This window comes from Grus americana, chromosome 2 (genome assembly GCF_028858705.1).
Source record: "Grus americana isolate bGruAme1 chromosome 2, bGruAme1.mat, whole genome shotgun sequence".
Lineage (NCBI taxonomy): Eukaryota > Metazoa > Chordata > Aves > Gruiformes > Gruidae > Grus > Grus americana.
The window spans coordinates 124,878,565-124,899,039 of record NC_072853.1 but is presented as its reverse complement, the minus strand read 5'-3'; the positions used below and the strand labels follow the sequence as shown (position 1 = coordinate 124,899,039).

Genomic DNA, 20,475 nt, shown 5'->3' with positions numbered 1-20,475 from the left:
CTTGCAAATTTCTTTGAAATACACCATATCTTGGTATATCATGGCACTTCTGTTAGTGTCATACCACCACTGAGTGAAATGGGGTACTGGTTGATAAAAAAGGTAGCTTGCAAGATAAGTGACATTATAGTGTTACCTTTGTCCTTGATGTGAAAGATCATCATGTGTGAAAAACGTTAAGATAATATTATCTGAATTCAAATGGAAAAAGGCAAAACATTTATGCTGAAAGATGACACACTGTTCCTTTTGCATTCGTGCAGATAACAACATGAATTTTTCTAGCTAACTAAATATAGATTAGTGTAACTCATGGATAAGCTTGCATCTTAAAAAATTGACTTTGTGGAAATGAATTTAATTATGTAACATATTTCAAAAAACCTTTAGTGATCTAACATGAAGGTGGTGTAATTCATCATGCAAACAACAGAGGGGTAAAACCTTTGCTCCATCGAAGCATACAGCAGATCTCCCATTGACTTGAATGAGGCCAGAGTTAATCCAGGAATTTAGAACTGTAGTTGAATACTGACTCCTGTCTTTGCAGAATTATCAATACAAGCTTTAATTACATGACCATCTGACCTTCTTTTTGTAATAAAGTGCTATTTGGTATCTTTTTCCTGCATGTCAATCCAAACAGATGAATTTGTTTAGCTTTGCTTGTAGTCTTGAATGTTTCATTCTAGTGTACCTACAGTGTAAGCACACGGTACAGCTAGGAGATGGCAGCTGTATTTCAGCCCAGATAAGATTTCAGAAGTTCAGATCAGCAACCTGTGTGGCGACCCTGGCTATTATACCTTCCCACGTGGGCCCATTTATCACGGTATATCTTGCCTGCTTGTGGAACGTGCCATGCTGCTTACCATAGATCTTAACTGAGCCACAGAAGCACAGGAGAAAAAGTTTAACTTTGCATACACTAAAAAGATGCTGCATCCAGCAATTTTGAAATTTGATGTTTCAAAGTTATTATTTAAGCGCTATGATGATTAAAAATCACTTTTGATTTTGCTCAATTATGTGAATAGTCAATCTCAAAATAAGTATATTCAAAAAGCAATCGGAAGTAAAGACTTAGAGTAGACAGCTATTGTCAGATTTTTCTCCTAAATGGGTGTGATTAGCAGTTTCATAGTACTGCAGGTGGCTACTTAATCATTTATAACCCAGGTACCTTCAAATGTACTTGGATCAAAATTATTTGAGCAATGTCTGGCCACATTAAAGTTCAGCCTCCTTTAAAGTGTGTGCGTACAAAGCTAGCTCTCCTTTTTAAGCTGTGAAAGTATTTCCTCTCTTTTACGTCCCTCAAAAGTGACTGAACAAATTTTCCTGAAACTTTCCAGAGCATTTCACTGTGGCTTAAACCAGCTGTGCCTTGGTACACCCCAGGGGAGATTTTGAGAAGAGTTATGAGCAAGGGGCCAGAGAAGGGAAGCTTTGGACTCCAACTGTGGCTCCACAGAAGTCCATCCAATTGAAAGGGGATCGTTGCAACTTCTGGATACCCGCCTCTGCCTCGCGCCTTGCCCATGCTTTGTACTTCAAAGCTGTGCTACCTGGCTCCAGGTTCTCCATGGGAGCTGGCATTCTTCAGGGCTGGTGTTGCTCTTATTGTTTGGCAATGTGGGTTTCTGCTGACACCGGCAAGCAGAAGCTGGGACTAAACACAGCCTATCATATAGCAGAGAGAGAAATTAGGAGGAGGAGGAGGGGGAAGTAACACTTACTAGAAGTAAGGAATTGGAAAAAGGATGAGAAGCTTTGAGTTCAGTCTGTCATAAGATTGCATGTTGAAAAGGAAATAGAACAGTGTTGTCCTCACACAGGATTTCATCACAAGACTTGAAATTGGAGGTGTTTCTTTTAAATCTCTGCTGCTGGGTGTGGTGGGTTGACCTTGGCTGGACACCAGGTGCCCACCGAGCTGCTCTATCACTCCCCTCCTCAGTAGGATGGGGCGGGGGGGGGGGGCGGGAAACCTTATGGGTCAAGATAAAGGCAGTTCAATAAAGCAGAAGGCCCTGCACAGGAGCAAAGGAAAACCGAAAGATTTATTCTCTACTTCCCATCAGCAGGTGATGTCCAGCCACTTCCTGGGAAGCAGGGCTTCAGTACACATAGCGGTTGCTCCAGAATTCAAACATCATAAATAACAATTTCCTCCATTTCCTCCTGCAGTCTCTCAGCTTTTATTGCTGAGCAGACGTCATACGGTATGGAATATCCCTTTGGTCAGTGTGGGTCAGCTGCCCTGGCTGTGTCCCGTCCCTAGATCTTGCCCACCCTCAGCCTGCTGGTGAGGGGGGAATGTTGGCAAGACAGCCTCGGTGCTGTGCCGGCACTGCTCAGCAGTAGCCAAAACCCTGGGGTGTTACCAACACCTTGCTGGCTACCGGTACACAGCACAGCACTGTAGGGCTGCTATGGGGAAAATTAACTCCATCTCGGCCAGACCCAATACACTGTGAGTCACCTAATGACTCCAGCATCTGATCTTTCAATTAAAAAGTGTAGGTGGATTCCTCAGAGCTTAGAACAAAAGCATGATCCTTCACCCTCAAAAAAAAAAAAAAAGCCAAGGAAAAAAAAGCCACAGAAACTGGATTCGAAGACTTTTTTCATGGTATAATTTTAAATCTGATCTCTTGTGATTTGAGTTTTGCAAACAAGACATTAGCAGTGTTGGTGGTGGTGTGACTAAAAAGCAGATCAGAGGTAGTGAGTAAGTGAGAAGGTCTTTGAGGGAGGCTGGAATTACTGGATAGGAGAAGGTACTGAGAGCATGGAGGGAAATATTTAACTTCATCCTGAAGAAGTGTTTGTGTCACTTATAAAGAGGTAACTGTATGTGCTGGGAGACCTGGCTTTCCACAGGCCCATAAAGCGTAAGCTCCAGATGTTAAGGGGGAAGAAGATAAAGAAGTAACACCATCAAAGTGGAGCCAAAGCAGCGGTGCTGTTTTGCTAAATGAAAGGGGAATATTTAGCGGGAGATTTCTGAGGATCAGTGATGATGCTACTTTGGAGGCAGAGAAGTGTCAGCAGCACCAGGGAATAGAGAACATCCAGGCAGTTTAAGAATGCATTTGTGAAGAGGGGAAATGCTTTGCTCTTCCTTATTCAAGGGTTTAATTGAAGGCAGTTGAAAAGGTTCTATAAATTTAGCTTGAACAAATCCATCATCTGGGACGGTAGTGCAGGCTTGGATATTATGAGGATCATTCCTACTTTCAGTCAGAAGAATGATCTGTCACATCCTACATCTTACACAGGAAATCGCTTTATAATTGGATATCTCAGATGAAACTGGAAATCCAAAACATGCCCCCAAGACTTTGTGTGATATCTGTAAAATATTCCAGTGCCTGTGGTGATAAATTTCCATTGAAAGGCCTCCCTGGAAAGGGCTCACACCATCATTGCAGGGTGCTGGGGAGGTCTGTGGGAGAATGTATGTCCGAGACCCTCATGTTTTTCTCTGGCATTGCAACCTGGACCAAATTTGGGTAGACTCATTACATCCTGAAGAAAATTGCCAAGCATGGAGCTGCACTTTCAGGGAGAAGCAAACTCCAGAGAAGGACAGATGGGGCAGGGTCCCAGGACAAATATCAGTGGGGCTCTGTAACATGAAAACGGATATGAAGCCCTTAAAGGTGAAAAGGGAGGAACAGGAAAGTTAGGAGCCATCAGATAATTTGGCTGAGCAATTTTCATAATCCCAGCTCAAGGTACTGTGAGTTTAATTGAAGAACTCCTTGGGACATGGAAAAGGGGGCAAGGAGGCATTGGGATATACCTTGGGGAGGGACTTGCTGATACCACTGAATCAAGGAAATAAAAATTGCATTTTATAACCCCACGGTAAAATACCATTCAAGTATTATTTAAGTATCCTCCCTATAGAATAGTAATATTAATAATACCATACATATATGTACCATACTCAGCTGAACAGCGGAGCAAGAGTTTTATAGGTCCTTTTAAATGATAAAGTGCAAAGAAAGAGTTAGAAACCACTAACTTTTTTATTTTGTTTGCTGTCTTGTAACTTAAAACGACCTTGCAAGATTCACCCCCCAAGCGACATTTTACAACGAAGTCATAAGCCTCTGAAAACAGAAATTTATGATGGAAATGCTGACAGTCAGTCAAGTATTGCACTGCTGGCGGGCACCAGTATAATACTTAACCTGAGACTCTGAAGACAGTAGCATAAATCAGCCTGGGTCTAGGTGGAAATGACTCTGTGTTCATACTATTCTTTTCCAGTAACATGAGAAAATTTGTCCAACACAAACTGTCATAAAAGAATGTTGTGATACTGTTTCCAGTAAATGACCAAAGTCAAGAGATTCTCAATTAGCTGTCGCTATCATCCTAGAGCAAAAGGAGGAGATACTTCCACCTCTTTGTGACAGAGCTGGGAGGTCTGTAATGGGGCATGTACCCGTTTTGTTGTTGGGAATTTGGGCTTCATCCTTGTCTTTACCCTACCTTTTTTTTCTGTAGGAGCTTTCAATGGGATGCTTTTCTCTGCCTGCATATGTGTTTTATTAAACTTATCTCCTGCTTGTCTGTGCTTTATATGTCTTAAATTTAGTCTTTGGAAACAGTATTCGACTCAGCAACTGAAAGGGAGCGACAGAAAATGGGAAACAAGATTTTGAGCCCCCACAGGATCATTATTCTATTTATAGAAGTTTTGCATGCATTTCAGTAGAAGTGGATGTGTTCCAGTTTCCACTGAAGCAAAATGAGAGAGCCAAGCCTTTAATTTGTATTTTCTTTTCCTCAAAGGAAGCTGTGCATCTTTCAGGGGTTTTCAGGATAGGTAGGTGTCATTTCTTCTGAAACAAAGAAGTTTCTCTATGGAGAGCACAGTAGCTCTGTGCAGAGGTACTCAGGCAGCTCAAAACGGTCACCTTGGCATAATGGGTCGTACTGCAAGGTATAGTATGGACCATATCCCTGGAGAGAGCAGCCTATCCTGTCCTCACTGGAGTGGCTTCTGCAGATTTTGTGTATTCTTCTGAGATAGTAAACAACCTCCTGTTGTTCATGCAAACAGGACTGAATGTGAAGAATATACAGGCAAGACATGTTGAGAAAAGATAGAATTACGAGTAATGAGGAGAACTTGTCAAAATTAATATCTCTTTCTAGGCTGTAAATGTCAAAGGGAACAATTTTTCCAGCATAAAATGGATTCAAACCAAAAAGCACAAACATCTTGAAGCAATCTCTTACCAGCGGAAAAGTTGGGGACATAAGATACCTAAGTCAGTTACAGGAGAGAAGAAAATCACAGTTTGCAGCCATATCAGGGTCTTAGAATGCCCGGAATTAAAATAGCAAAATAAATCAAAGGAATTAGTGAACCTGTTGCCATAGAAGGATGAAGAGTAGAACGTAAAGAGGTGCTAAGACACCTCACACTAATCAAACATATCTTGTAGCTTTAAAGTATTTAAGATCCAAAGATCATTTTCCCTGACCTCTTTTATATCACAGGCAGTTGAAGTACTCCCAGTTACCTAATATTGAGATAATACATGTATTTTACTAAAATACAAGTATTATGATGTGATTTGAAGACATCAACCAAAAAAAAAAATAAAAGCCATGTCTTTTCTGTCTAATGTGTGCCAGTGGATCATCTTTGCAGTTAAATGTTTCTGCTAAATTTCTCTTTCACGTTTATCTGGTTCTTGTCACAACTTTCTCAGCAAGATTAAAGAACTGCTTAGTGCCTAGTTTATTCTCCCCACAAAGGTACTTATGCACTGCTATCAAACTGCCCCTCTACTCATCTTTTTGATATGCTAAAGACATTGAGTTCTCCGGTATGTCTTCTGACGATGGCCTCAGTTCTTTGGACTCCTCCGCTGTATAATATCGCTACTACCTACCTATTTCCATCTTTGCAAAATGCCTTAACTAGTAAAGAAATTTTGCCCCATCCAAGATTTAGTATTCCCACTCTTACAAATATAAGAAAACAACAATATTCATATGCTAATCGTAATATAGATGTGGTAGTAACAATTTAATCTTTGAATATTTACTCTGGATATAAAAAAAAAAAATAGTCCTGATGCTCATCTACGTTATTACTATTATTAAGCAAAGTGACTATAGGGTACATGTAAACCAAACCCACATTTTACCAGTAACTGGTAATTACATGGTACTGAATATTTCTCATGTAATAATTACGTAATCATCATGTTATTCTTTGTATATAAATTTTATTTAAGTTGTTTCTTGACCCTGCATCAATCTTTATAATAAGCATTTGTAAGAGCTTTAGTTTAAAAAAAATTCCTCTTTTTTTTTTTTTTCATCGTAAAGGTTCCCTATTACTTATAACACTTAATGACTACTTTGGAGCCACTATGGTCTGTAGAGAGAGTAATATGTGTTTTTTAAATGATCTGAAGTAAATATTTAATAGCAAGACATGAACATCAAATTATTTGGTTGTAATACTTGCTGAAGTACCCCCAATTTTTTTGTTCTTTTGCTAATCATATTGAAATATCTTAAATTTGCAAACTATGGCTAGAAAAAATCATAAAAGCAGTCTTCCTTTTCAGATTTTTTTAAATTCACTTCCTTTCCAATTGGATAGAATATGGACAGTCTAGTTACTCATATTTGGGAACTTTACCACTTAATTTCCAGAACCTGGAGATAAAAAGACACAGGTGAAAAAAAAATTCTCATAGTTTTGTTAGTTTCTTTGGTTTAGATAGTTATCTGTACTTTTAAAAATATCATAAGAATCTGGCCTATGGCTTTGATAATTTTTTTTCTGCATTTCATTTCCTGATTCAAAATAATACTCAGATGCATTATAATTATCTCCAAATTGCATTTAAATGTGAATTATTATCCAAGATCCTCTTAAGTTCAGCACCAAAAACATACTGTTGAAGGGAATTTGAAAATGATACTTGTGAATGATCTGATCAGCAGCATATTTCAATTACCATGTGAAGCTGATGTCCTCCTCTTTTCAGCAGGAGAGTTGAATATCTGTATCTTTCAATAGAAGGTTTTGAAGCATCTAAGATCCGTGGCTTTTCTCCAGAATATTATCAGTTGTCACATTTTTGTTCTATTAATTATGACTAAAACCCCAACTCTGAAAAATGAATTTAAGAATGCTCTTCCTCCAAGTTTACCTGCGCTCCGATGACATTCTTTTGTAGAAAACCTGTCCCCTCGAGGCTAACTTTTAAGATATAACATTTCTGTTAGTGATATTTTTATTAAATGCCAGTCTCAACCAACATTTTGAAACATTTCTATCTCAGATGAGAAGAATAAATTCATGACAAAAAGCATGTTTTGTCCATCTCCTCTGAGTTTCCAAACACATTCTACAATAGAGAAGTGCCATGGCTTTTTGAAGAAAAAGTAGGTAGAGTTTATTAGTGTGGACCTGAGAAAAGTATATTTTTATTGGAGCTCTTCCCAGGTATGGCTGCTTTTTATGGCTACAACAGATGAAAAGAGGAATCTCTGAATCAATGTGTGCAGATAGGTTCAGCTCATGGGTAGGCGTCTACTATAGACATTGCCACCAAAGTGGTTGATGTTGATCAGAGTTTTAACTAAACTAAAACCAGGGTCTTGTGATGGCAAGTATCAGACGATTTTAGAAATAGATCTGCTTGCTCTATTTCTTCCTTATTCTTCCCAGTCAGTCAGTGAGCAAATTGTCCTGAAGAACACAATTTGAAAGAGTTATTTCCGGTATTGTGAAAATTATAATTCATACCGAGGTGGTCCTGGGATGGATGCAGGCCTGATTAGTGAGCGGCTGCCGGGCCCACCTTGGTGTGGCCGGGGGAAAGGTCTACCCGCAGTCACGCATTGCAGAGAGCACGCGGGGTCTCAGGTAGGGGAGACAAGGGATGGATGCAGTTGTTACTCAGCAACACATCTGAAGGGAACGTGTACAGACGGCTTTGTCTATTGTGCTGCCTTTTCAAACTGAGTCGATAATGCCAGTGTCGGTTTCAAGTGAAGCGTGTGCCAGATTACAGATAGCTAGCAATGGCATTTGAGAGCCGTTAATTGTGAAACTTGAGAAGAAAATGTGCACATTCTTTTCCAGAGTGCTATTCGAATGATGGCCTTTTTATCCCAGAACACTGTGGGTTTCACTTTTATTCTCTTCCCACATAAAATGCATCAAGTGCACCGAGTCTCTTTCACTTGGCAGCTTATATATTGCATTCTTTGCAGGGACTGCTTTGGCTTGTTAAAATGTGCCCCATGTATTAAAATAAAATTGTCACTGCTGTGTGGTGCAACATAACGTGGTTTGACACTAAGCGCCTGCAGCTACAGAAAACAGACTTTTATTGCATTTATTCTTTCAGAGACAAGAGTCTCTAAAGGCTCAGTGCAGACATTCGCTTAGTTAAATCTGAATGAAGCCAAAGTGAACAATCTAAGTTGCTGTCTTTGTGCTTGCACAAATGGCCCAGCCCACATGATATGCAATCATACAACCTGAAGGGGACAATTTTTAAAGACTCCACCTGAAACAAACTGACAAAAGACTTTGACTTGCTCGGAGAATTGATCAGGCAATTGGGATTTTTTTTTTTCCATTATTTTCTTTTTCTTAATTCTCTTTTTTTTTTTGGTTTGGTTTGTTTTTTTGTGGTGGTGGGGTGATCCTTTCAACTCTGGCAAACTTGTACCCTGGACAACTAACTGCTGCTTTAAACTCTATGATGTGAGCTGTGCAGAATGCATGTTACTTTTTCCCAAAAACATACGACAGGAAGGATGGTGGATAAAGTCATTTTAGAAAGATCTAGACTGGTGAGAAGCAAGTAATATTTATGTCAGTGGAGTTACTTTGCAGAGAGTACCTGGAGGTAAGCGCTAGTGTATTGAAGGAGCACTGAGTCTTTTTTAAACATAATTTTTCTAAGAAAAACAAAAGCAATATGGTGGGGGTTTTTTTGGCTTGATTCTTAGCTTTCCATTTCTCTCTTTCCTCTTTTCAAATGTTCCTATAGCCACTCTGTAGCAAAGTCAACTGTTCTCTGGACTAGTGTGCTGGACTAGGATTTAACTAGTAGCTTTGTATTCTTTACAGTTCCTTCAATAATATAAGTGCTAGTTCACTGTTAATACTTCAATGTCTCAATGCTGAAAGTTATCTTGAAGTCTTATGAGATGAACAGTAAGGCATTTCACCTGCCAGTAATACATGTAAATTACTGTCTTCAACTGAAACTTGGCTTTGTGTTGTAATAGGCACGTATGCTTTGTTTTTGGTTTTGCTATACAGTCTGTCTTTGCAGGTTATTTTTTTAACCTTATAATCCTTAATAACTGTTGCTCTGGGTTCTTCTCCAAATCCTGTATTTATTTTTTTTTCATGCCATCTGAAGTTATTTTGATTGCACAAGGAATCTAGAAACACGTCCTTTGCCTTTCCAAGCAGTACGTGAGAGCATAAAGAATGTCCTTGTTCAGGGTGATCCCTTGGGCACCAAAAGGGGACTGTTCATTGACACTGCTGTGGCTCTCACACAGCCGGGAGCGCAGCTGCAGGCTTTGAGGGTGGCAGGTCCTCCTCACAAGCCACACCGTACCATAATGAGCCCAACCAGTTTCTCTGCAGAAATCAGCAAGAACAGCTTTGAAGATTTCTCTCAGCATCTGTGCTTGTCCTTTTTTTTTAATCTTTTGCTTTTTGTTTTTGCTGACTGAGCATTTTCATAACAGTCTAGTAACACGTATTGCCTCTACCCCCATCCCGCTCTCTTCTCTTTTCCAGAATGGAGTCTACAGAAAAATGTGAAGTAGTAATTCAACATTTTAATGGCAAATATCTGAAAACCCCACCCGGTCTACCAGGTAAGTCTAGCCATCATTATGAAATTTAAAATTCACTAAAGAGTTTAGAATACAGAAATACTGGAATTTATGTTAAGAGTGGCTCATATTACTGGCCCTGCTAAGAGGGCATACAACTTTCCTAGTAGAAGCTGATCATTTATGACCCATAGCAACTTCTTCCTTGCCCAGGTTCATATTATTCAAGCATTTATGTCTGAGCAGTAAATTTAAGTACGTATAAAAATCATGTTGTCTTACTGCATCTTTTCCTTTTAAATGCATAGATCATGTGTGGGTTTTTTTCCAGTTAGAGCAAAGGCCATATAAGTAAATGCCGGTGCTTTTCCAAAAACCTTGGAATGTAACTAGATCAGCAACTGCATTATGGGTTATAAAATAGCCAGTATTTCAGGTTGTAGTAACTTTGTATTCTTTACAGTTATTAGTGTAACTACTAGTTACCAAGGATATTTCAAATATGAAGTGATTTCATACCATTTGTACTTGCTGTAACTTAATGAAATCCTGCCATTTTCTGACAATACCCATAGAATACATTCAGTGGCATGTCCCTGCTACATTGAAAGCCCAGTTCCAGCCAGCATCTTGCTTTTGAAATCTTCGTCTGTCATCTATGTGGTCATTAGCTGTGCAAAGTTTAGTGATCAGTTACCTGATCACTAAAGTGAGTGCTTGACAAGGCTTCCCTGAGGCCACAAATCTGCAAAGATTTCTCCTTCAGATTGTCTAAAGAGCTGTGTCAAATGAGCAGGAAATCCTTGCAAGAATTGCGTCCTAAGTTACTCTCTTTTCTTTTTTTTCTTCTTTGTAACTTCCATTAAACTATTTCCTTTTTTGGTTACTTTCATTAAATTCCTCCTTATTCATTGCCTGGTTCTTTATGCAGAAGATGCACTAAATACTCTAATTAAAAGAGAGCCATCTGCACAGCTACTGTGTACAGTAATTGAATGCTGCAATGTACATATAAATTTTAGTCAGATCACCTTCATGAAAGAGTGTAAAACTTTTAGTACAAGCTGGAAGACTCAATTTTATGGATTTCTTTTCAAAAGTAGTCACTGACAATTTTTCTCAACCCCAACTAATCAAGTACAACACCAACTTTGTGAAGTACAACAGACTCGGGCTGCATAGTACAATGGGCAAAGCAACATAGGCAAAGACCTTAAACCTTTGGCATGCCTTTCTCTATGCATACATTGGGTCACAGCAGTAATCTGTTTAATATCATAGCAACACCCAATGGAAAAAGTGTGAATAGCAGGGAATTGGTAAGTGCAGCTTTGTCATTATAACTCTGTGTGCCCCATGGTCACACTGCCGAGAGGACACATCGTTTGAGCCAGGAATAAAGCAGAATGTTATTATAGTGCCTGTTTGAGACAAAAGGAGTACGTGGTAAAGAATGAAAGCTAGAAGTGGAATTTTAAAAATTTTTTATTTAATTTTTAAGTTAGTCAGGAATATACTGGGTATTCAACAAGAACAATGTGGGACATCAAAATAGGTATCTTGATAAGATAGCATAATTAGTTACTTTTGTTCCAAGAGATACACTGAAATTGGATTTTAATGGTTATAACTTTTGCTGCTTTCTCAATTAAAGCACGTGAATCAGTTCTTAGTTTCCTGAAGAAGGTGCCCATGTGGTAAAGTTGTCTAGTATTGTTTTGATCTGATAGCATTTAGTTGCAAGGATGGTCTGGGAAGAGACTATTTTAAGAGTTTTCATTTACCTGAGTGCTGTTCAGATGCAGGTAAATCATAATGCAGCTTGAGGCAAAGCCAGGAAACCAGTAACTGAACTCACTCAACTATGCACTAGATATCTATAAGATCCCATTTTGGCCTCCACTTTTGGAGGACAGGTTTTGTAGCTCCAAACACAGATAATTAGAAGTTATCATATGGTATTTGAGCCACATAAAAGAGAATATTTGTGCCTCATTATTAGAGTAGGGCACTCTTCAAATCCATATTTAAAAGATTTTTCGTATTCATTCATCTTCTTAAGAAGCCGGAGAACAAACATGATCAGTTGAGCAGTTGAGTCGATCTAGGTCATACTGGTCATTTACCTGTGATCCACTGCAAGACACACTCAGTTCTAATTTCTTCTTCTTGACGTAGTTTCCTGTTAGAGCTTCTACTCAGTTTATACATCTGTGCTATGAACCTGTATTTAAGCCTCTTGGCAAAGACAAAAACATCTTGCTTTATTCCCCTCCTGGCAGTTGCTTGTCTTCCTGCATGGAAAAGGAAGGAGAATCAAGTCACCTAGTGTACTTGGCAAATCACAATCAGAGTCTGAAAATTATCCTCCCAGCATCTCAGTAATTGGCATAGAAAGAAAATCATCTCTAGTTATTGCTGTGACCTCTTTATGGATTTCAGTTAAAAAATGAGGAACTGAGGAACATTAGCGGAAGTATGCAACACTATCTGTTATTAACCTCTGCTACTCAAAGACATGATCTTACTGCGAGAGAAAATTAATCAATCCTTTTAGGGTTAAATTAAATTGATTTAGGATTTTCAGCTGGATTTCTTTCAAGCATAGCAGTGAACTGGGAGGGTTTTACATTTTTGTCCACATCTCTCACCCAATCTCTGATGTTCTGGTTCAGGCTTGCCAGCTAATAAAAAGTTGCACAAGGCCCGTCAGGAAAGAAATCAGCCTGGCTGCAGGCCGTTTTGTATTACCCTGGTTCCTGAGGCAGTAGGGTTATGTACCAGACAGATGGTTTTGGCAGCTAGCTTCCATCCATGCTGTCTTCCCCAGTTGTGTACCTGGTGACACAGTGGGATATATGTGTGTGGGAATACCATGTCTGTAGAATAAAATGTTCACATGTTGTGGGGCGGTTGTGCCCGGTTACCAAGTCATGATGGAAGAAGGAGTGGGGTAGGTAGTTTTCACATGATGCTGAACGACCCATCAGAAAGACTGGGCACCATGGCTCTGGCTGTCACAATGAACAAACCGTGGGCCATGACTTAGTTATATCCTCCCAAAGAGTTACCTCAGATATTCATTTTGAATACAGAGCTCTTTCCCAACTAATGTTTCCTTGGAAAATGAGATGTGAAGTTAGTTGGATGTATTTTTTTGTTGTTGTTGGAAATACAATAGAAATTACTGTTGTGTACCTGGGCATTTGAGCACAGTCACACATCTAAGCTGGCCCAGACCAACAATACAGCAGGGAAGGGTAAAGCTGTGTTGCATCTGCAAGGGAAGGAGGGCGCACAGGGCACTCTGGACGCTCTGTATTCTGTTTGTTCCCAAGGCAAAAAGATACCATTCCTTGTTTGACTTTCTAATTTCAACTACTGTCTGTTGTCTCTTAAAAATTGTAGAGCTGAACAGTTGCAGCTCCAGACCACTCTGCTTCAACTCAGTGACAGTGTAAAGTTTATTTTCTGGTACTTGAAACATTTTGCTGGTCAGATGTGCAATGTCTAGGTAAATTGAGTAGTATCGTGTCTATGTTAGTGAATTATCCTTGTTAAGGATGCTTCTCTGTCCAATTCCTTGGCTTCATTCCATTCCAAAGGGAATTGCTCCACTGTCCTGCTTGCTCAGCTAATAAGCATTTCGTGATGTTCAGTCTTAGATATACAGTGGAAGATAATTGGTTGTCCCATAAATAATTAGTTAATATCTTTGCATTTCTTCCAGACTGAGAAAGTACAGTTGTCTCCAGAAATCTGCAAACTGTCAGTGCTTGGCAGATTCCATGTGAACTTCATAAATATTCTGAGTAGCTTTGAGTGATTATTTTTTTAGGGGGATTTTTGTGTTTGTTTTTGTTTTCCCTTTATTAGCACTGCTTTTCTGAGATAAATAGACCAGGGCCTACCGGGTATATTTTCCTCCTATAGAGAGTGCAGCCCTACATGAAACTAATTGTATAGGCCCCGTATTGCCACTCTGAAAGAGAAGTCAGCAAATGAATGTGTCAGACTGTAGCGCTGTACGTCTGCATCAAGATGTGAAGAGCACTATTAATGATTAAGGTAGCTCTCCCTCAGTCTTTCAGTGCTGCATCTCTTTTTGTTGGTGAATAGGGAACTTTATATGAAATCCTGCTAATTTATCACATTTTGCAATCACTGAATTCAAGTTAAAATTCCTAGCTTTTCTGTCAGTAACAAATTGATTTCTCTTTGGATGGGCAAGCTTAGGGTACAAGAGTTTTTATTCAGCTCCAAGTATCCTTGGATGTCTTTAAAAAAACTTAATTTTCTCTTTTTGAGTAAATGCAAAGACTTAATGAGTTCTTACTTTTCTCTGTGGAATTTCACTGGAACATGCCTCAATTGCAGTAATTATCCTCTGCTGATACGTCCATTATGCTCCCTCACAGCATTTTCTACTCATTATAGTACTTCCTAAATTTTGTTTGCTTTGTAAATACTTTTGGTTGTCAGAGGACATTGGGCCAATTCCTATCTCAGGGGAAATTTCAAGAAAGTGAGACACATAAATGCTACAACGCACGGTCAAGAATCTGCCTCTTTCAAAGTAGCTCTGCATGGCTTTTATTGCCAATTTTAATGTCAGGTTACAAATATCTGACAAAAAGAAAGAAGAGGGAAATACTACTCTTGTGTTAAGAACGCCACAAGTAACAAGCGACTGTGGCATTTTGACTGGCTTTTACTAGAGCAGAAAGTCTTCAATAGAAAGAAATTACCTACAACAATACAGATGTATTTGCAAATACCTGATATCTTGCTTTAATCATTATTGGCCATGCATTTTTCTCTTGAAAAGGGCCCAAGCACTGCGTTTTTACAGACTCATTTCACTAGAATGAATTTTCTGCCTCTCTCCTTAGTTTAAATATTTCTCTTAGGTCATCTTTTAGGTTCTCCAGCCATGAAGAGTAAATGCAAATACTTAATCTTTGCTTCAGAGAAGTAGACTTAGAACATGGGATAATGTATTTAAAGCAACATGTTTTCTAGGAGATTGCGACTAAAATGATCATGAGAAAAGAGGGTTCCAGTTGAGGGTTAACTGTGCAATGGATAGTAGCAACATTTTACACTGTTTTTCTTTCTCTTAGTGGATGAACCAATGATGTCTTGTTTGTCATTACTGATGCTGTAAATTGTTTTTTTGAATAGATGAACTTAAAATGTTTTGTTTGGTAAGTTTTTCACCCCTTTCTCTTAGTTTGGTGCTTTATCTTTTTATTTAATTGTCTCTTCATTTATATGCATAAAACATTGAAAAACTCTTCCAAAAGTATATTCTTGGGGAGTTTACCTCGCTTTATCAAGGTATAAGGTATTTACTATAAATATCCATGTCTTTCTGTCTCACTCTCTGTATATATGTATAGGTATTTGACATTTTAAACAAGACAAAACAGCATCCAAAGGTAGAAACTAGATATTTGTTTGTAGTTAGCTTAAAACATTTGTTGAATGCTACAGAGAACTTAAACAGAATAAAGGACATTCTGCTAAGTTTGGTGCTGGTAATACTCAGTGGAGCTATTTTAAAAAGGAGGTTATCTTTTACATGTTGTTATCCTCAGAAATTATCTTTATTCCAAAAAACCCAAATTCCCTCACTTGTATCCTCAGTTTCTTTAATGTATATGATGTTGTTATCTGAATCTTCTAAGAATTTGCTTTTTTAAATATTTTCATTGTTATCTACTCACTGCAGTATATAAATCCTTCCCTACTGTATCAGAAAATATGATCCATGTAAAGACCTTTGTAAAAAACAACTGTTTAACAAATTTTCTATTTCTTTACCCTGTTTCCAATTCCTTGCTGTCATTTTTTATGGAATCGCTGTTATCTTTTGCTTTCTGTGCTCCACGAATGCACATGCTCAGCTCACTGTTAGCAGAAATTTCTTCTACATCTCAAACGTCCTTTTAACTTTTGCCAGTTCTCAGTCTTCATCTTTGACAGACAGTTAAAATCTTTAATTCCTTCTGTTGTTGTCCTCCCTCAGTCCTGGTGATGATCATGAGGCCACTGTATCTCCTTCTGCTTTGGTGCTTCCCCAGGTACTTCCCACATCCTCAGCAATGTGCAGGCAGCAGTCCCCAGCTCCGGTCTCTCTGACAACCTGCTCAGCGCAGAACGGGCTCTGTGGACCTGTCGCCTGGGTCGTGTTGGATGTTAAGCGGTGCCTTGGTGGTATACGCAGCTCTCAGAAAAGAGTGTCACTAGGGAAACAGAGTTTTGTTATTCAGACATGCCATAACGGTTAAGATCACATAGACTTTGCAGGAAATCGTCATAAAGACAGACTTACTTCCCAAGAAGCTAGAGGATGGGTACTGAAATAGTAGAAAATACAGAATCTTTTGCTTTGAAAGGAGTTCCCTGCTTAGGTCTCTGTGGCTTTGTTTTGTGGCTCATGCAGGTTTCTGTGGTGTGGCCAACCTCACTGGTGCTGCATGTTCTGCTCTCCCTTTTAGAGCCATGGCTGTCACACACCACCAGTGGAGGCCCCTGGCCTTGCCCTCCTTCTGCTACTTGGCCACATATCAGTTGTAGTTAATCCAGCCTGTACCAACTCTTCAGCCATAGATCTCTAATAGGTTGTGATTTCAACTGAAATCAAGTGTTTCTCAGACTGTCCCCTTCCTTTTAAAGACAGCATTTAAAAGTCAGACAGTATTTGTGTTGCTTCATGGCATTCTTGATAATTTCAAATGTAAAGCGTGTTATTTTTGATCCCTGAACAAGACAGGTTTCTCCATCTTTAGCTCTTTTTTTTTCCCCAGAATTATGTTTATGTAACCTTCAGTTGTCCTTGCTGTGCTGACATTTGTGTAGGTGCTTCTGGTTTCATAGCACATGTTCCATGTCTTGCTGCAAAGATACATTCCAAATTTCCTAGATTTCTTGGAATTTGAAGATTGTATATTCTTTAAAGATAAGTACTTTAAAAAAAAAAAAAAGGGTTCCCCTGACTACTCAAGGCTTGATCTCATTTCCATTTAGCTCAAACAAAGACTCCCTTTAACTGGCAGGATACAGAATGAGATGTTTACCCAGTAAACCCCAATAGCTGGTATGCACTTATTTCTTGGAGGAACATCAGCTGAGCTAATTTGTATTTCAGATATTAGGAGGTCTGTATCAGTGCTAAATCATGTAGTTTGGGCTCGTCAGGGAATTTGCGTGACAGAAGACAGAGAGCTGACATTGTATAAGGCCTGCTTTTCCAGAAATATATAAAGATGTTGATGATGTGCTACATATTGATGTCTTGTTTTATTTGAGCTTGTACTGGTCTGTAAGGTCTTAGGAAAAGAACCATATCTTTCTGTATTTTAAATAACTATATTATGAAATACTGACTTTTGTAATCTGGCTGTATAATTAATGAGAAATTAAATCACAGGGGGTTTTTATTACTTTGTAACTAGAAGTAATAAAAAACATGTAAGATCAGTTTGTGGTAGTGCAGTAATTCAGGTCGTGTATAAAAAAGCATTACTGCAGTTTGGATTAAGATCTTTCACTTGGTTTGTAAGATTGGAGTTAGAGAACAATATGGCATATAAATGAGAAAAGATCATTCCTTGTTTCTTTCTGTCGCAGTATCACCTGTCATATCTTTCCTAAGATTTCCAGAAGTCTGCGGCACAAATGGAGAATTGCATTCCTTTCTCATTTGTAATATCTAGTGGTAATGAGCTGTGTCACAGTTTATCTAAACTAATTTTAATATATACATTTTTTCTTTCATCTCAAAGTGCATTTTTACTTTGAAGAGTGACTATGTAAATCTTCTGAAACAGCAAATCCATTTGCTTTGTATGTAATGGCAGATATATTTGCTTATGAACAAAAAAAATCTGTTCTATATGTTACTGCAAAACCAGCACAGCTGAGAGCATGTGCACTGAATTCTGTCGTGCCTCATACATCAGCAGGAGAAGCATCGACAAGTTTCTGGTCCAGGGACAGTGCTGTTCCTTGGATGCACTTGTAAAATCCGAGACGAGACAGACGAGTTGCGCAGGTGTTACAGCAGGCAAAATTTATGAGCCAGAAAAATTCACAGCTTGAATTTCAGATTGTTTAGGTCTAAAGGGCTGGCAATTTAAAACAAAGCAAAACAAACAAACAAAAACATGCAAATCAGAGCATGAAACAATGTGGAACATTGTAAAGTCATTTGTACATGATTCAGATTTCAGGGAGGAATTCTGCTTTTGCATCAACTGTGGCCAGCAGTGGCACAACTCCTCCTGTTTCTTCCTCTCCTGTATTACTTTATTAGTCCCTTCAGGACACTTTAAATGATGGAGTACATCTGCTTTGCAGGCCCTACTGCTGCAGTATAGTGTTGTCACACCTGAGCCAGCCAGTTTAAAACTCATTTAAAAAGCTAACTTGAGCAAGGGTATCAATCTAGCTGAGCACAGACTAACCGCTTGAGCTCATAGTGTGTTATGCTTAATAATATCAAGTGGTTTACATGATCTTTTTCTTTTTTTTTTTTAACTGAGGGGAATTATTACCCTTTCAGCCCTCTCATACAAAAATTCTTTCATTCCTCCTCTTTTCTCCCTCCCTCCCTCCCACTATTCTACTTGCTTTCACATTAATCATTTTTAAATTCAAAGTATAGAGCAGTTTAAGTCAGAAGTTTCAGCTTGAACTTTTGCCCTGTACAAAAAAGTTTTATTGAAGCTTAACAATGTACAAATAGATATTTTTGACACATGCCTTTGGACATCCATATTTCAGCCAGAAGTGGAGACTTCTGGGATTGGCCTTGTCAGCTATCCCAATAAAATTGGAGCATTGATTTTTGACATGTTTTGGAATGCTGCTGTAAATCGGTAAGCGTTCAGGTGATGTGCGCCTGGTGTGTGCTGCCTGCATGGCTCATCGGGGACAGTGCGGCTGCTGCGTTTGAGCACGCTTGGGCAGCAGATAGCCTTACAGAGGCTCTCAGGTGTGCTTGCTCCATGAGGGCTGGTATGGAGGGTTTTCTCCAAATGCTTTTTCAGTGGCAGAGAATTAGGTGGCTTGAAAGAGGGGACATGTGTCCGAACTTCTGAGTGCTTTTGTGAACAGAAGTAAGCCTGCAAGTGCTTGCTGTATCCTTAAGCGTTTGGAGAGAAATTTCATGCTGGTGCCTTCAGGAAGGACTGTGTAGCAAGAAAGGGAGTGTAATGAGAGAGGGAAGGCACATATAACAAGAAAGGAGTATATGGGACCTGTCCTCCCTTCCAGGCCTTGCCTTTCTGCCACTTTTGCTCCCTCCCTCCCTCCCTCCAAAAGTAAACCTTTCCCTGCCACCAGAGGAGAGCATTGAGGACTCTTCTGTGGGGCTCTCCCCCTGAGAGTGTGAGGTGACATGAAGCGTCTGAAGTAGCGTGTGAAGATCTTTCGCTTTGTGATTCATCCAGACAAAATAAGATGAACAGTATCACAACAGCAGTTTCCATATGTTTTGACTACCAGGAGCCTCTTGTGTAATTGAAGTCTCTTTCTCCCCCTTCACATCCTGAAACTGCACAACAGAGAAAACCAATTCAGCCTGAAAGCACTGGGAAAGCAGCGGGCTAACCTTTTTTTTTTTGGTCACAACAACAACGTCATTATGCTGGTCAGCAGTCCTTGAGAGCAGTAAAAACTCCATTTTTTGGCCATTTCTGATAGTCTTTCTTGTTAGAATGGCAGCATTTGATCACAAGATCATAGAAAGGTCTTTCCCAGGTTCAATCACAGGAACTTGAAAGAGGGGCAAAACAGCCTACATTTTACTAGGACTGCCTTAGTGTCTATGATGTGTCTGCAATTTACCTTCTACAATATAGGAGACATCGAGAGAGAGGAAGGGTGCTGGGTGTCTGATTCTACATTTATCCTTTTTGTTAAAGCTCTTTAAAACAGCATTTTATATGTAACATTCCCCACTACCCTGTATATATTCCTTGAGTATATAGTATTTTCAGAATTGCTGCTGTTCAGCAAGGAAAAAGAAACCAAAAAATGAGAGAGGAGGGGGAAGGGAGTAATTTAACTTTTTGATTGCATGGATATGGTATGAGAAAATACTTCCAAAGTTTTCCAAGCCTTATTTCACATAAGACTTTCCATTTCAAAAAATGCAAATTTTAAACATAAAAAAGCCTAACAAAAATGTTCTAGTTGTCATGGGTGGGTCTTTGGTTGCAGTATTACATTACTGAATACAATTAGATTACTGATTACACTGTGAATTCACTGATTCTGAGCCTTTTTTCCCCTCTGGCTTGTTCCTTCCCTTTCTCTTTCCCCCTTTTTCTCCCCTTTTCCCCCTTTTCCCCCTTTCCCCTCCTTTTCCCCCTTCTCTCCCTTTTCTCCCTTTTCCCCCTTTCCCCTCTTTTTCCCTTTTTCCCCCTTTTTCCCCCTTTTTCCTCTTTTTCCCCTTTTTCCCCTTTTTCCCCTTTTCCCCCTTTTTTCCCTTTTCCTTTTCATTTCCTTTCTTCCTTTCCCCTCTTTCCCTCTCCACCTCTCTCCCTCTTCCCCTCCCCTTCCTCTTCCCCTCCCCCTTCAGGTAAATGCCAGAACTTTGTG

General features: G+C 39.2%; 1 protein-coding gene across 10 annotated transcripts in view; it reads left to right on the top strand.

The window, feature by feature from the left end:
• Window positions 1-20,475, top strand: part of RBMS3 (RNA binding motif single stranded interacting protein 3) — a 720,759-nt gene that overhangs the window by 565,360 nt on the left and 134,924 nt on the right. For all 10 annotated transcript variants that reach the window (XM_054815906.1, XM_054815907.1, XM_054815905.1 and 7 more), the window contains one exon: window positions 9,827-9,906. In XM_054815906.1, coding sequence (XP_054671881.1) covers window positions 9,827-9,906 — 80 coding nt within the window. The remainder of the gene's footprint in view (window positions 1-9,826; window positions 9,907-20,475) is intronic.